At 57.9% G+C, this 14601-nt stretch overlaps 6 protein-coding genes across 6 annotated transcripts; 3 read left to right on the forward strand and 3 right to left on the reverse strand.

Moving 5' to 3' along the window:
• The first annotated feature begins 961 nt into the window (after positions 1–961).
• Positions 962–3611, forward strand: B0T15DRAFT_528192 (HAUS augmin-like complex subunit 6 N-terminus-domain-containing protein). The gene has a single exon (XM_062869023.1). The coding sequence runs from the start codon at positions 1166–1168 to the stop codon at positions 3497–3499; it is 2334 nt and encodes a 777-aa protein (XP_062722543.1). The 5' UTR covers positions 962–1165; the 3' UTR covers positions 3500–3611.
• A 26-nt stretch (positions 3612–3637) lies between these two features.
• On the reverse strand, positions 3638–4895 carry B0T15DRAFT_152126 (uncharacterized protein). Its single transcript, XM_062862009.1, has 2 exons — positions 4656–4895; positions 3638–4581 (listed from the first exon to the last, which is right to left on the reverse strand). Exon 2 carries the CDS (start codon positions 4575–4577, stop codon positions 3777–3779), a length of 801 nt encoding a protein of 266 aa, XP_062722544.1. The 5' UTR covers positions 4578–4581; positions 4656–4895; the 3' UTR covers positions 3638–3776.
• A 470-nt stretch (positions 4896–5365) lies between these two features.
• Positions 5366–8050, forward strand: B0T15DRAFT_552800 (uncharacterized protein; the record flags this gene model as incomplete). The annotated part of the gene is made up of 3 exons (XM_062870306.1): positions 5366–5387; positions 5455–5541; positions 5608–8050. The coding sequence occupies 3 exons, from the start codon at positions 5366–5368 to the stop codon at positions 7761–7763; spliced, it is 2265 nt and encodes a 754-aa protein (XP_062722545.1). The 3' UTR covers positions 7764–8050.
• A 379-nt stretch (positions 8051–8429) lies between these two features.
• Positions 8430–9935, forward strand: B0T15DRAFT_431625 (ClpP/crotonase-like domain-containing protein). Its single transcript, XM_062865739.1, has 2 exons — positions 8430–9017; positions 9096–9935. Exons 1-2 carry the CDS (start codon positions 8726–8728, stop codon positions 9653–9655), a joined length of 852 nt encoding a protein of 283 aa, XP_062722546.1. The 5' UTR covers positions 8430–8725; the 3' UTR covers positions 9656–9935.
• A 256-nt stretch (positions 9936–10191) lies between these two features.
• On the reverse strand, positions 10192–12540 carry B0T15DRAFT_492292 (uncharacterized protein; the record flags this gene model as incomplete). The annotated part of the gene is made up of 6 exons (XM_062866851.1): positions 10192–11010; positions 11092–11426; positions 11498–11646; positions 11716–11960; positions 12043–12428; positions 12528–12540. The coding sequence occupies 6 exons, from the start codon at positions 12538–12540 to the stop codon at positions 10192–10194; spliced, it is 1947 nt and encodes a 648-aa protein (XP_062722547.1).
• A 734-nt stretch (positions 12541–13274) lies between these two features.
• On the reverse strand, positions 13275–14009 carry B0T15DRAFT_394712 (uncharacterized protein; the record flags this gene model as incomplete). The annotated part of the gene is made up of 2 exons (XM_062864745.1): positions 13275–13455; positions 13651–14009. The coding sequence occupies 2 exons, from the start codon at positions 14007–14009 to the stop codon at positions 13275–13277; spliced, it is 540 nt and encodes a 179-aa protein (XP_062722548.1).
• Positions 14010–14601: the final 592 nt, after the last annotated feature.

A 14601-nucleotide genomic window follows, 5' to 3' on the forward strand; every position in this document is an offset into this window, starting at 1 on the left:
ATCTGCCAAGAGAATACCAAGAGAATGCCATCCCTTCCATGGAAATGGATTGCCAAGGGCCAGTAATGCCGTGGCTTGACCTGGTGGTGCAAAAGGCGTTTTATGCCCCGGATCTTGCTATTGCTTTTTTGTGTTGGTTGTTGGCAACGATGGCGGCACAGTAGCAACATTCATCGACCGGCAAAAACTCGTTGAAGAGCCATGGACAAGAAGGGCGACTTTCCAGTATCTACGTTGACAGTATCATAGCCAAGAATTGGCGGAGCAACCGAAATATATCCCAAGAACAGCCAAGGAGATGTGCCCCACAAATTAGCAGGTTTGCGGCGAGCCAATCTGCAGCAGACAAGACGGATGCCACAGAAGAGCGACTTATACACAACCCCTAATAACTATTCACCGCAAGAGCGATATGGCCCAAGCTCAGGACAGCGTCATGTATGTTTCCTCAAATTTCAGTTGATGCGGACGGCTCAGACCGTGATTAAATATGTTACCTCATACGCGAGGCGTAGGTTGCACAATCTCTACCTAACCAGCGGTTGACTGGGCTTGTGCCCCCATGTCGACGGTAGATGCCGGCTTATAGCTACCTCACCTACGGTATTCCGTACATTCTGCTCTACAACTTCAAGTCCCGAGTCGTAGCTTAGGAATCAGGAGGCATGATTCGTTCCGCAGCGGACGATGGTTCTCTGACACAATGAGTGTCTCGCAGCCTGGTAGTAGAACTCGGTTTTTCAAGTCTCCGGAGCAAAGGTGCCTACCAGGTACCTACCTATGTACTTACTACTTAGTAAGGCTTGATCTTAGAGCTTGGAAGTTCGGAGGTCGAAAGTGCAACTCCACAACCAATTCCAGCGAAGAGTATAACCCTAACCCTTTTGACTGGGCTTGCCCCACCTACGGTACTACGTGTCCGGTCGCATTGTTTATGTCCGACAGCTGCAAGGCTGAGAAGCCGGAGCTTGAGCGACGTCGCAGACTGCAGCTGCACGTGTGCATAGAGTTGAGCTCGCTCTTGACCGCCTACAGTTGGTGCATACCTGTGTAGCCAATTCCGATCGGGCAGTGCTTTTGTCGACGGCAAAGTCGTCAGAACTCAACCATTGCTATAACTTCATCGCAACTTACCGTCCGTCAACTCGGACTCGACGATGTTCAGATGGCGCACCTTAACGGAACCTCGTCGCTCAGCCGCGCAAGATCAACACGGGACCCAGCAAATGCCGGGAAGCCGCCGGTCCAGAACTCCTCACGCGGAGGTACACCAGGCGTGATATCCTCCACGACCACTGCTTCTCCGACCGCCCCATCCAACATCTCCCTTTTCTTGACCAACCTGCGCCTGCTCGATCTCGACTTGCGTCCCGACTGGCCAGACATCAACGCGCTCACCTTCAGCACCAAGGATGCGGCGCAGGGTCAGAAGAAGCGCATACAGTCCGTCGAGTGGGCCTTGTATCACCTGTTCGTGCTGTGGGATCCAGACGAAGCCCGCAATAAGCTGAAACCTTTCTTCCCGCCGCTCGATCAGGTCCAGTCGCTGAACCTGCGCGCTGCGCTCCTCCGGGCGCTGGAACAGGCGAAGAAGAGTGGCGTCCTCGGTCGCGATGCAGTTGTGCGGAAGACGATGCTCGACGAGTGCAAGGGGGAGAGGCTGGAGGAGGTGCTGGCCGTTTTCTCGTCCGCTGTGCTGAAGAAGCTGGTGGCGGAACAGCGGTTAAATGGAGGGGGATATCCTGCCCTGGCCCAGGCGCTGGCTCTCGAGAATCGAGGATATTCTGCCGAGCGGTCGGAACTGGCAGCGCTGGTTCTGGCTCACAGGGTGTCGTTGCGGCGTGTGCTAGACGGGAAGAATGCGGCGCGGACGCGGTTCAGCAGCTTCTCTGGCGTGTTGGATGCGAAAGAAAAGATACTCGCTCGGAGACGGGAGCTGGCAGAGGCAGCTAAACAAAGCAAGCGGGCAAATGTGATCTCTGACAACCAGAAGAGTACGGTCTCGCGCGCAGTGCGGAATAACTGGACCGGGAACGAGCGCTGGATGGAGGCGTTGCTTTATGGCGACAGCAAATCACGCAAAGATGGAATCCTCTCAGCCCCTTTTGACAGAGTCTGGAGGCGGGTGCAGTCTGGCCGGCTCGCCGAGCTCGAAGATACCTCTGTGGGGCTCTTGGAACAGTTGGACAGCCGAGTCCGAGGTCAGCAGGAGAGGTTAGAGAAGTGGCAGGGCTTCCGCCAGAGAATGTTTGGAAAGTTTGGATCTGCACCGGCAACCCAGGAACCGCAGACGCAGCATACGCGGAAGGGCATCGACCTTGGGTTCAGGGCCCACGAAAATCTTCATCTCGGCCGAATGGATCGCAGGAAGCTGCCGCGAGCCCAGCATAACCTGCTAGACAGTCACTACCAGTCGCTCATCGACGGTCTCAAGTCGGATCTTGCCGGCAACGGCCAGGCTGCCTCACGCATCCCTTCATTCTTCCGAAGGCCGCGGCAAACAGAGGGATTCGCGTCGCGAACGGCGGAGGGTGCCGAGGCTGAGTCGGAAGAGATCTCCGATATCAGCGAACTTGAAGATGCGCCGCCACTGCTACGCCCATCCCCATCGCGCCGCCAGACGATTCGTGTCTCGGAAGAGCCAGCGTTTGAGCCAGTGCTGCGAAAGGCCAAGACCTTTGACGACGAACACGGAGCCTGGGAAGATGAATCGGTCAGCCCTTCGCGGCCCCGGAGATCCGCGACGATCCAATCTCATTCTACTTCTGCTGCCATGCGGCCCGCACAACCTTCGCTCATAAGAGACCGGGCACCTAAACCGAATTCACCACCTTCATCTCCGAAAGCTCGATCTCCCCCTCGACTGGCAGCTGCCTCTCTTGAACCTCCCTCCTCTCCCGAACCCCCACCGTCTCCAACGCAGGAATTAGCGGACCAGATTCTCGCCTCCGTCAGTGCCGCGTCGCCGTCCCCCGTCAAGAAACCACGGCGCGCCCTCTCGCTGGCCGAACGCACCCGCCTCTCCATGGCGCGTCGCACATCCCACGCCAATCTCCGTGTCCCTGCTGACGAGGACGGGATGGACGAAGAGCCAGAGGCCGACCCTCTGCCCCTCAAGCGCTCGTCCGTCACTGTCCCAATCATTGCCGAACCACCGGAAGCAGCACAAGACGGCACCGATGGTGGAGAAGGGTACGAGGACCTTGCCTCCCGCACAAGGCGAAGCATGGCCGGCTATGAGGCGGCACGACAGAAGGCGCAGCTGGAGAGGCGCAGATCGCTGAGAAAATCCAAACTGCCACCACCGACGACGCCGGGGACGGGCAGGAGTAGCTACTTCCCTACTGTGGACGAAGAGGAGGGGAACAGCACGTTGCTCCTGGCCGAGAAGCTGATGAGCGGAGAGGCTCAAGATGACTATGAAGCTGTTTTTATGAGTCGGCCGAAACTTAAGAGTAGTCCGGTGGGAACGCCGGTCAGGGAGCTTTGGGGGGAATGAAGAAATGAGCCTATCATATGGATAATGAAACGTAATGCCTCGGTAGGGAAGACACGGAGAAGGCAAATAACGGCGGAATGATGAATGCCCGTGGTAATGCGCAAGACAGAACCTATGCAATTTTTGTTCCACATACGAGTATAGATACAATTACCATGCGAACCATATCCCAGGACCGCGCATGATATTTTACACGTCTGCCGTGTCCACCCGTCCCACCTCTATCCCGCAAACCGCTCTATATTCACAGGACTAGACTATGCCCCCAGCCAACAATCTACCACCCCTGCGCCTTCAACTCAAACACCCTGTTCATGGTGGCGCGGAACGAGGACTGGAACCGCTGCTGCCACCGCTCCCGCTTCTGCCGCTTGCGCTTCAGCGCGGGGCGCTCGTGCGCCCGCTGCATGATCAGGTCCCGCTTGATGCCGTTCTGGTTGACCGCCTTCTGCAGCAGCCGGAAGCCGCGCGCCAGGTCCACGCTGCCCTTGTTGATGTTGATGGTGCGGCCCGTCGACGGCCGCAGCCGCAGCTCGGGCTCGGTCGTGTAGTGGTGATTCTTGAGGAAGATGTCTTCGTCCCAGTTGGTCAGGCTGTTGCCGGCGGTGCCTGCGGTGGCGGCTTCCATGTCGGCTTGGATCTGCCCGGGAATGCTGAACACGTCTTCGATGCTCAGCGTCGAGGATGGCGCTGTGCCTGTGAGCGTGGTGGCTTGGCTTTGAGGTTGCGTCTGCGCGTTGTCGGTTTGGGTTTGGTTGGCTGCCGCCTGGGTCGCCCAGGGCGATCGTGCCTTCTTTGCGGTCACTGGGTCCATGTAGAAATTGCTCTTGCGGATCGGGGCCGGTCGTGGAGGGAGGGAACGATGGCGCGAGGCGCTGCTCGGCGTGTGTCGTATAGGCAGCGGGTCTTGCGACTGTGGCGGGGCCATTGCCAGCGCTTCTAGCCGCTGCTTGTTATTTGCGGTGAACTGGCGGTGCTGGACAAGAATGCCCTGGGGCAGCCGTGGGCTGGCGAGAGACGGCCTCGATGCTCCCGCTGCCGAGCGGCAGACGGAGTGGACGACTTGGCGGAACTCCATGATGCTGTGGCAGAAAGTGATTGAGGTCAGCAATTGTATCGAAAGCGGATGAACAGAGCAAACAAGGTTATGACATACCTAACCGTTCATGGATGTGCCCACCTTCCCCTTGATTCCCCGCGAACTTCTTTAAACGAGGTTTCTTCGGTTCTTGAATTTCTGAAGTCGCGCTTTACTGCGCTTGATTGAAAGGCAAGGGCACCTGGCTTGGCGTCCGAGAATTCCCCGGCCAAATCATTGGTTTGCTGGCCCGCCTCCGGCTTGCCCCGTCACGCCCATCCCCAAGTCTTTTTCCTCGTCGATAGGTACCTACTTGGCGAAAGCAAAAGTCAATTCTCTGGACATGGCCCAAGTACGATACCTCCACTCATCATGGACTACGAGATTCCTGCTTAACTACTCCGTACCATTCGAACTATGCAGGTCTCGACCCAGGTCGACCGATATGAAGCAGAACGTAGGGTAATGCAACTTTGAACTCTGAGCCTACCTAGTCACGTGCCGATAAGCGCCGCGGTCCTCCGAGGCTTAACTGGGCTAGCGCTCGCTTTCGCAAGTCGCAATGGCAAGGCGGACCGTGCGTCGCAGGCTCTCCAATACAATCTTTGGTGAACTTTTCCTCGTCGCGATCGCGACTGTTCGACCATCATCTTCGGGATCCAAGCTAGAGCCCAATTCAACCAATTCAACAGTGATACAATCAGACCATAGACTGACCTCCGTCGTCGATCCCCGGAGTCTTATCGGAAGGACCTAGTTGTCGCGTCGTCACATACCCGCTCGCCATCATGGCGTACAATCCTTATGGAGGTCAGTCCAGCCCTGCGTTTCCCCGTCGCGCATTACGGCCCTGTTGATCTAATATGCTCGTATCTAGTTCCCCCATACGGAGCTCCTCCGAGTTACCCACTGTACCCCGGGGTCGCATCGCATGCTCCGGGGATGGCACCGCCGCCGGGCCTAGGTATGTTTTCGCCTGGGCTTCCTGCTCTCGCGCCCTGCGCTCCGACCCTAAGAAGTCTGTGTTTAGGTCCTCCTCCAGGCATGTCTTCTGCCCCTGGAATGGCACCACCTCCCGGTGTCCAGCCGCCCAGTAGTGCCACGCAAGCTAATCGACCAAGCGGCCTTCCTCCGTCCTTCCAACCGCCGCCGAATCTTCCCAACATCAACTTCAACGCCCCTGTGATCCGCCTCGGCGCCACCATGGGCGCTGCGAAGCCCGGCTCATCTCTGACAGTCGATCGGAAAGACTCACACACTCCCGCCTCCGGCCGACCCGGGCTAGGCTCAGACCGTAGCGTAGAGCACTCTCGCTCCCAGATGAGGGAGAATATGCAGTCACTAGTGCCGCCTACGACAGAGGAGCGACTACGGACAATATTCGTTCACAAGATCCCCGAGGGAGTCGGCGGTGAAGAGGGCATCCAGAAGCTGCTCAACACAGTTGGCAGGCTACGGCGGTGGGATTCGGGACAGTCACATCTGTCAGAGCACAAAGGGGCTTTGTTTGGGTTCGCACAGTACGAAGACCCCGAATCGCTAGTTGCTGCAGTCGAGTTACTCAAAGACGTCGAGGTGCCCGTGAAAAAGCAGCCGCCTACCGAAAGTCCGCCCGCAGACGAGGACGACAAGTTCGAAGGCATCGAAAAGGAAACGTTGAAGGTTGTGGTCGACCAGAGCACAGAAAAGTACATAGAGTCATGGAAGGAAAGCAGAGGCGATGACCCGGCGGTCGAGGCGAGACTGGCCGAAGCGAGGTTGGCGCTGAAGCAGCTTGTTCGCAACCTATTCTACCCGCGTCTCCCTGGCGGTCGGGATACCGATGGTGACACCACTATGGGAGCGAATGGTCTGGGCGACAACGTTGAGGTCATCAACATCCCCCTGGCCGCCGAGGATGAGTTGGCAGACATTCCAGCCGAGATGCGGGCGACCGTGGCGGCAGAGATCGCGGCTTTCCGGGAGCGGAGCAACCGGAGAGATCTTGAGCGCCTGAGGAAGGAGGAAGAGTTTGAAGAGATGGAACGCCAGCGGAACGGAGCACCCCGCAAGTCACGGCTGGACTCCCCGCCTCCGAGCAACTCTAACATGGTTCCTCTGGGGCCTCGCGGTGTTCCGAATGCCCCTTCAGGGCCGAGGGGCCAAAACCGCGGTGTCGAATTCGTCAATGGAGGCGTCACAAATGGCCATCAATTCCGCGATGAAGATGATACGGATGCAGACGACGAGGAGCTGCACGAGAGGGAGCTAGCGAAACAAAGGGCGGAAGACGAGAAGTTGTACTTGGAGGCCGAGCGCAAGTGGGTCAACCGCGAGCGGCAGCGCACGGCTGCCCTGGATAGAGAACGCGAACGCGAGAAGGCGGAAACGGAGGGCTTCGCGCGGAGGAGGGAGGAGCAGCTTGAGAGGGACAAGAACTGGGACGACGACCGCGAGGCATCACGCAAGGGCCACCTCTACTACCGTGACCACGGGCAGTGGATCCGGGAGCGGACAGCGTTCCGGGCCGCAGAGGCCGCCCGAGACGAGATGGATCGGCGGGCCGAGGAGGACGAACTCCGCCGGGCTGAGGCGGAGATGGAGCATGCCAGAGACATGGCTGACTCGTTCCTGGAGCGGCAGGCCGAGGAGATGGAGAGGCGGCCGGCGGCCCCAGCGGCTCCGCAGAAGGTTACCATCTCGTTTGGTGCAGCAGCTCAGAAGGCAGCTCAACGCTCTCACGCGGCACGACGGACTGTGGCCGAGGTCGAAGGGCTGCTGGACGACGAGGAGCAGGACCAGACCACCAAGCGACAGCTTGTGCCCATCAAGTTCGAGCCCATCACGGACACCAAAGCCATGTCCGAGGAGGACATCCAAAACGCTGTGCGCGCGCTCGCTCACGAGATCCCGGTTGACCGGGAAGGCCTGTGGGCGTGGGATGTCAAGTGGGACTACCTGGAGGAGTCGGTCATCCGGGAGAAGCTGCGGCCGTTCGTGGAGAAGAAGGTGGTCGAATACCTGGGCGTGCAGGAACAGTTCCTGGTGGACGTGGTGGAGGAGCACCTGCGCAAGCACCAGAAGCCGGCCGAGCTGGTGGAGACGTTGAGCGAGGCACTTGATGAGGATGCCGAAGACATGGTCAAGAAGCTCTGGCGCATGGTTATTTTCTTCACCGAAAGCGAGAAGCGCGGACTTCCGGCATGAGAAGGGCGGGATCAAGGTCAGATTGGTTGCCCTGCCACGCTCACTTACGGTTTTGGATCAAGCCTCCGCAATCTTCTTTTTGATGATGGGCGGGCCGATGAGTTGCGCGCAGATTCCAATCCGGGTCACCAGCGGTTCCGCTGGGGTGCCTTCTGTATGTATAAGCTCGCAACTGGTATAGCTATGGGCTCACTGTTGGCGTAATAGGGAACTAATCGAACATTGTCACAATTATTCCCGGTCTGCGTGTCTACCTAGCTAACGTGAGGTGAGCAGCCAAAACCGAACTCCCTTCCCAATTACGAGCCGGCCTATAATATGCATGTTGATCGCTACTACTGCGTACTCGCTTACCCCAGCTGTAAGCCGTTGAAGAACGAATGGCGCCAAGGTAAGTCGTTGGCGTGAATGTCATGTCATCTTGACGCTCCCGCTCCTAGTACCTCCGTAGAGCAGTGAATTTGAGCTCTGATACTCGAGCGCTACTAGTAGTAAGGATGTCTAAGCTACAGTCGTTTAGTGGTCTTGCAAGCTGTTGAAGTCATCTTGTCTGTCGAGGTTCCCATTTCGGGGCTTGAGCTTCCCTGTGTGCCTCGGCTGAACTGAAGATCCTTGCTCCTTTCCAGGTTATTATTACACTACCCCAACAAACTGACGACAGGGCCGCGGCTCGTTCAGTGAGGGGAACATCTCCGCATTGCCGGGTATCACTTAGAACCTATAACTCATAACTGAATGAATTCTACTAGTACACACTTTCTTCGCTCTTCTTCACGAAACACCGAGACATCAGACAATCAATTGCATGGATCTGTTTCGATTTGAATAATAATCAAACTAGCTCCGACAAGTCGCATCCCCAAATCAACGCCACCCATCCATCCATCCACGCTTCTTTCTAACTTGCCACCTCATCATCATCAAACCTACCGTACCTTCGGTTACTCAACTCAAAAAGAAAAATGACACTCTCCCCAACCCTCTCTCCGCCGCCAGAGGTGCCCAACGTGCTCCTATCGCTGCCGCACCCCAACGTCCTGCTCGTGACGCTCAACCGGCCGCGCGCCCTCAACGCCATCCCTTCCTTCCAGCACGTGGCCATGGCCTCGCTCTGGGCGTGGTACGACGCCCAACCGCAGCTGCGGTGCGCCGTTCTCACCGGCGGCGCGGACGCGCGGGCCTTTTGCGCCGGGGCCGATCTGCGCGAGTGGGACGCCACGCACGCCTCCTCCAACAATGGCACTAGTAGTAGTAGTACCCAACGAGGCGGCGGCGGCGGCGGCGGCGACGGGGATGCCCGGCATCAGGAGAAGGAGGCGGCGAGGTATAGAGAGCGCTGGTCGCAGGAAGGATTCGGCGGGTTGTCGAACCGAACCGGCAAGAAGCCCGTGATTGCGGCAGTCAATGGGCTCTGTTTTGGCGGGGGCATGGAGATGGTCATCAACTGTGATCTGGTTGTTGCCGATGGGAAAAGGGCGCGGTTTGGGCTTCCCGAGGTGAAGAGGGGCGTTGTGGCGGTGGCCGGGGCGCTGCCCAGGTTGGTGAGGACGGTGGGCAGGCAGCGGGCGGCCGAGATGGCACTGCTTGGCCGCACGGGCTACACGGCCGAGCAGATGAGGGAGTGGGGGATTGTGAACTTCGTGGTCGCGGAGGGACAGGCCGTGGCTGAGGCCATTAAGCTCGCCGAGGAGATTGCGGCGAACTCGCCCGATTCCGTGATTACGTCGAGGGAGGGGCTGAGACTGGGGTGGGAGGGAATTGGGCCGCAGATGGGGACGGAGGTGCTGGAGAGGGGGATGTATGGGCGGATCGATGGCGGGGAGAACATGAAGGAGGGCGTAAAGAGCTTTGTGGAGAGGAGGGAACCGGTCTGGAAGGATAGCAAGCTGTGAGTGGAGAGAGAAAGCAAGCGTTGATGCGCTTGTCAAGTGAGATGTGTGTCCCGGACCCTGCGCGACCCCGTCACCTCGTTCTATATATGATATGCCCTACAAGTACCTAGGTAGGTAGGTAGGTAAGCCACATCATACATGGAATTCACATGCCACCAACAACAGCTCAAGCATCTCCAAACCTAGCCGCAGCAGCGCACACAACTAGGTATTGGACCTGATAGGTCAAGGCGCCGTTTCTGCTCATTGGAAACGAAAAAGGTCAAAGCAAAAAAAATAGGCAAAAACATACAACACCGAGGATTCCCCAGTGGTCACCCACCTGAGTACTGGTTCGGCCCTTGGTAGCTTGACTAAGGGAGAGCGGACGGGATCCCGTATTTTCTACCAGGTATGGTCGTATGTGCTGGCTCACTCGGCAAAAATGCATCATATTGGGGCTTACTACCACTTACCCGGGTACCTAGTTCATTTGCTAGTAAAACTCAACAGCGTCTTTCGGAGGCAAGATCATCCCAAGCTCAACCGATCCCTAATCATTCCTGTCCCGGCGAATCCCGATAAGCGGGCGGCAGTATGCCCTCCTTTTCAGCCTTGATCTGCAACGCCAATATCCGCGAGTACCAGCGGTGCTGCTGCGTGTGGCCGCCCATAATCCAGTAGTTGTCCACGCGCAACTGACGCTTCCACATGCCACGGATCTCGCCCTCGGCGTCGACGCCCCACGTGGCATCTAGCCGGGCCGCGATCTCTACCGGCCCAAGCACGTTGGGGCCAACTTCATCCCGCGTCCCAGCGCTTCCGCCACCCAGAATCTCGGCCGCAGTGCGTCTGGCGTCTTTGTCCGCAAAGCCGGTGCACCACACCACCACATCCGCGTCCGCAGTGCTGCCGTCCGAGAAACGCAGCCCCGTCTCCGTGTAGGCCACAGGCTCGACGCCAGCCTTCAGTCCCACGCGGCGCTCCGCTATCAGCTTGGTACCGCCGATGTCGATGTAGTGCCCGCCAGCTCGCTCCACCAAATGATGGGCGAGCACGGCCTCCGGGTGACGGCTGTCAATGAAGGGGAAGCCGGCAGCGGCGAGGGCTGAATACCGATCTGGTTCCTCCGCCGCCAATTGTGCAAACAAGCCGCAGGCGAGATGCGCGTCAACCCACGTCGGCATTGCCATAAAGAGCTTGTCGCAAAGCTCCGCTCCGCGCTCATACGCTCCGAGGCCGCGCTTGTCGCAGACGTACTCCAGCGGGAGGATATAGGTGCGGGACCGGACGACCATGGTGGTCTGGAGGCCCGCGGCATGGCAGTCCTGGATAACGTCGAAAGCTGTGCTCGCTGAACCGACTACGAGGACGGACTTAAGGGGTTGGGAAGGGGTTAGCGGTCATGAGCCCAAGGTAAGGGGCAAAGTTGCATTTGCCACTGGGATAGAACCCACCTTGGCCCCTTGTTTCTGTAGCTCGGCTGCTCTCCGGTACTGGGCTGAGTGAAGAACGATGCCTCTGAACAAGTCTTCATTCGCCATAGGCGGGATATAGGGCTTCCGGGACCCGATTCCTGTGGCCTGAACAAGATGTCTCGAGACGGCGGTGTGCTGGCCCGTCGGTGTCTGGAACTTGATGAGCCACTGCTTGGCCGCCTGGTCGAACGCTGTCGACAGAATCTTGGCAGAAGTAATCATATTGAGATTGAAAGTCTTCACATATCGTCGGACCTGCTCCGCAAGCTCGTCCCGGGAGAGAAGGTGCGGACTTCGGAGCTCGTTGTCGTATGCTGGAGATTGCAAGTCAGGTACCACATACCAGCCGATGAGGGCACGGTATCATCTGGCTAGACTGGCTTACGCATGTAAGGTAGGTCGGCATACTCTGTCGGGACGTGAAACCTCAGACATTCATAGCGGAGCGCCCAGTTATCTCCCGGCTGAGGATTCCGCTCTGCCATGACGCTCTCAACGCCCATGGCTTTCAGGCGTGCAGCTAGAGCAACGGCGCTACGGACACGGTGTCAGTGAGACAATCATACCCGTTGAATCATTTCAGGCTGAACCCTGGCGACCTACGCATTTCCGCCTCCGATGATGAACACGTCTGTTGTGAAGTCCTCGAGGCCGTTCAGCTCTCTGCCCGGGAGATGGAGTAATGTCTCGTCTTCCGGATGTCCGTCTAGAGTATCGAGCCAGGTACTGAGGATCCAGATCTTCCACTCCGTCGTCCCAGCTTGTTTGACGGGCAACAAAAGCATCCTGCCGCTGCATCTCGCTGCTGGCGACTTGGTCTCGAAGAGGAGGCTGAAGTCAATGAATTGCTGTTGCACAGGACAACGCGAGTAGTCAGCTATGGATACAGATCGTCTAATATCGCCTGTCTCACACCCCCGACTGACTTACAAGAACAGGTGTAGCCGGTATGAATTGAGCGTCTCCCTCAAGTTTGATGTCTCCGACCAGAGCTCTCAACGTCTTGGTTTGCAGCAAGCTGGCAGCGATGACGCCAGGCGAGGTAAAGGTGCGCAAGTGCCATGTGAGCGCCAGGGTATCCTTCCAGTAGGCCTGGCCCGGAAGGAAGCAGTTCTCGAGGGCTTTGGCATCATCCGAGGCCAGAGCCGCGTTCAGCTTTCTCAACATAACGAGTGCCTGCCTGGTTGGCCCGTTGCCGGTTCTGGCCTCCTCCGGAACACTTCCGTCAAGCACAATAGGCAGGGGATGTCTCGCCATCATCTTCCGCACGTCGGCAGCGGACGGGTATTCATCTTGGTTCGAGCGCGTGATCCCGTCTTAGATAAGGCATCGGTCAGGACTCAGCACGTGAACTCGGTCGTGAGGTAGACATGCTTAGGACGAGAGAAGTGAGGGAAAAGAATACAGCGTCTCACCAATGGCAGCCATGTTGCATCGTCCGTACGAGATAATGGTCAGTCGCGGCTTAGGAGTTGGTCAGTTTCAAGTCGCGCCCCGGCTTCTGTTAAAGGAAAGGTGGAAGAGCAAACGCGGAAGGAGCCATCCACAACGCAGCTACTGAGGAGCCTGGTCTTATCCAATTGTGCCTTCAACTCTTGTTGGACGCCGTCACGCGATCCAAGTGCGGGGAACATCCATAGTAAGTGAAGTGGTTGCACGCTGCATCTCGCTGCGATGATTCTTGTAATTGGAGGACGGGGACCCGGACTTGCGAAGTTGACACACCGTCACACGCACATATGGTATCACGACTTTTACATCAATCGATTTGCTAGGTAATTCCACAAAGACTATCACCACTCGGACGGTAGAACTTCCAGAATCTCAAGACCGGTCCCAGGTAGTCCCAGGTTCCGTCTAAGCCAAACACGCGTACCCTACAACGTTCAACTGTTCAAAAGGACCTTTATTCCATTTCTTTCCTTTCTTTTGGTTCTTCCTTATGTTGATGTTCCGGATTTGTTTTTTTCTTCTTTTGGCCATGGAGGTGTTCAAGAAGGAACGTTGGAAGACAGGATTCGGGTTAGAATTAAGCGTGCGCCATACCTCCAAGGCAACTCCTATTATCCCAGATTCCGCGAAAGGTTATGTACAAGTACGTTCGGTCCCAGGTAAGCAACCATCTATGCATCCATCCTCCCACAATATTCAAAGCAGCTCCCTTAGAGGGCAGCGACGACAACGAGGAAGGCGGCGGCAGCAATGGAAGTCCCAATGAGGCCGGTCTCACGGTGAGCGGCGTTCTTCTTAGTGGGGCCGTTGCCGTTGCCGTTGCCGTTGCCGTTGCCGTTGCCGTTATTGTTTCCGTTGCTGTTTTCGTTGCTGTTGCCATTGCTGTTGCCGCTGGAAGACCCCTTGTCCGAGCCCGAGCCCGAGCCCGAGCCAGAACCAGAACCGGAACCGGAGCCGGAGCCTGAACCTGACCCGCCAGTCTGCTCACTGTCGTCCGCACCGCTCGTGCCCGTTCCCTCGCTGTCATCGGCATCGCTGGTGCCGGTCCCTGTCTCGGAGCCGCTGTCGGCCGAGTCGGTGCAGGACCCGATGTCGACGTTGTCCGCCGCGCTGGCGTACTCGGGGCACTCGGCGATGGCGGAGCTCCACGCCGCCTCGTTCTCCGAGAACCACGACACGATCTCGGCCTCGTAGCTCGAGAAGGCCGGCGGCAGCGTGGTCTGGCAGGGGTCGGCGGTCGCGACGAAGTCGGTGTACTCGGGCGGCGGCGTCGGCATGGCCGAGTAGATGGACATGATGGCGTCGGCGCATTCCGACCCGTACTCGTACTCGGCATTGTCCGTCTGGCGCGCTTGCACCTCGCGCTTCATCGCCAGGTGGCCGCCGGGGGCAAGGTTGGCGGCCGCTACGCCCGCGAGGGTCAGGAGCACCGTCTGAGAGAGCATCTTGGCTGGCTTCGTGTTTGGGAGGAAAGGTCGGATGGGAAAGAAGTGGCTTGAAGACTTGTTCCAGGAGTTGGGCCTCGGGAGCTTGGGGGATTCTATGGGAAAAGGAGCAGAAGAACGACGAAATCAGTCCACGAAAGTTCGATGGGTTTTATATGAACCGTCTGCAGAGTCTGGACCGTCCAAGCCCGTCACGTTCGCCTTTTCCCGGGCGAGATTGGGCATCCAGCCCGTCACCGCGCCCTGGTCCCGGCCTGGTTTCCATCTCCGGGGCTTGATGCGGACTCCGCGATGCACACTGCCAGCATCTAGTTTGAGATAGTGCAAGGGGAGGCGGATCCGCCTCATCTGAGCCTTGGTTCTGGGCGTGCACACTTGCCCATATCCGGCCTGATGCTCTCATCTGATACGTCGAGAGACCTGACGGGGCTCGCGAGCGCTAAGACGACTCGGTCTTAGCCTGTAAAGCTTGACAACTCACCCTGGCCCTTTTCGCAGTCGTGGCTGTTTCGGGCAGGCAGTGGGCTGCAGCTGAACTGCGGCTCAGTAATTAACTACGGCACACAAAGCGAGAGCTTTCTCACAAGCTGAC

This window comes from Chaetomium strumarium (genome assembly GCF_033439665.1).
Source record: "Chaetomium strumarium strain CBS 333.67 chromosome Unknown B0T15scaffold_3, whole genome shotgun sequence".
NCBI classification, from domain to species: Eukaryota; Fungi; Ascomycota; class Sordariomycetes; order Sordariales; family Chaetomiaceae; genus Chaetomium; species Chaetomium strumarium.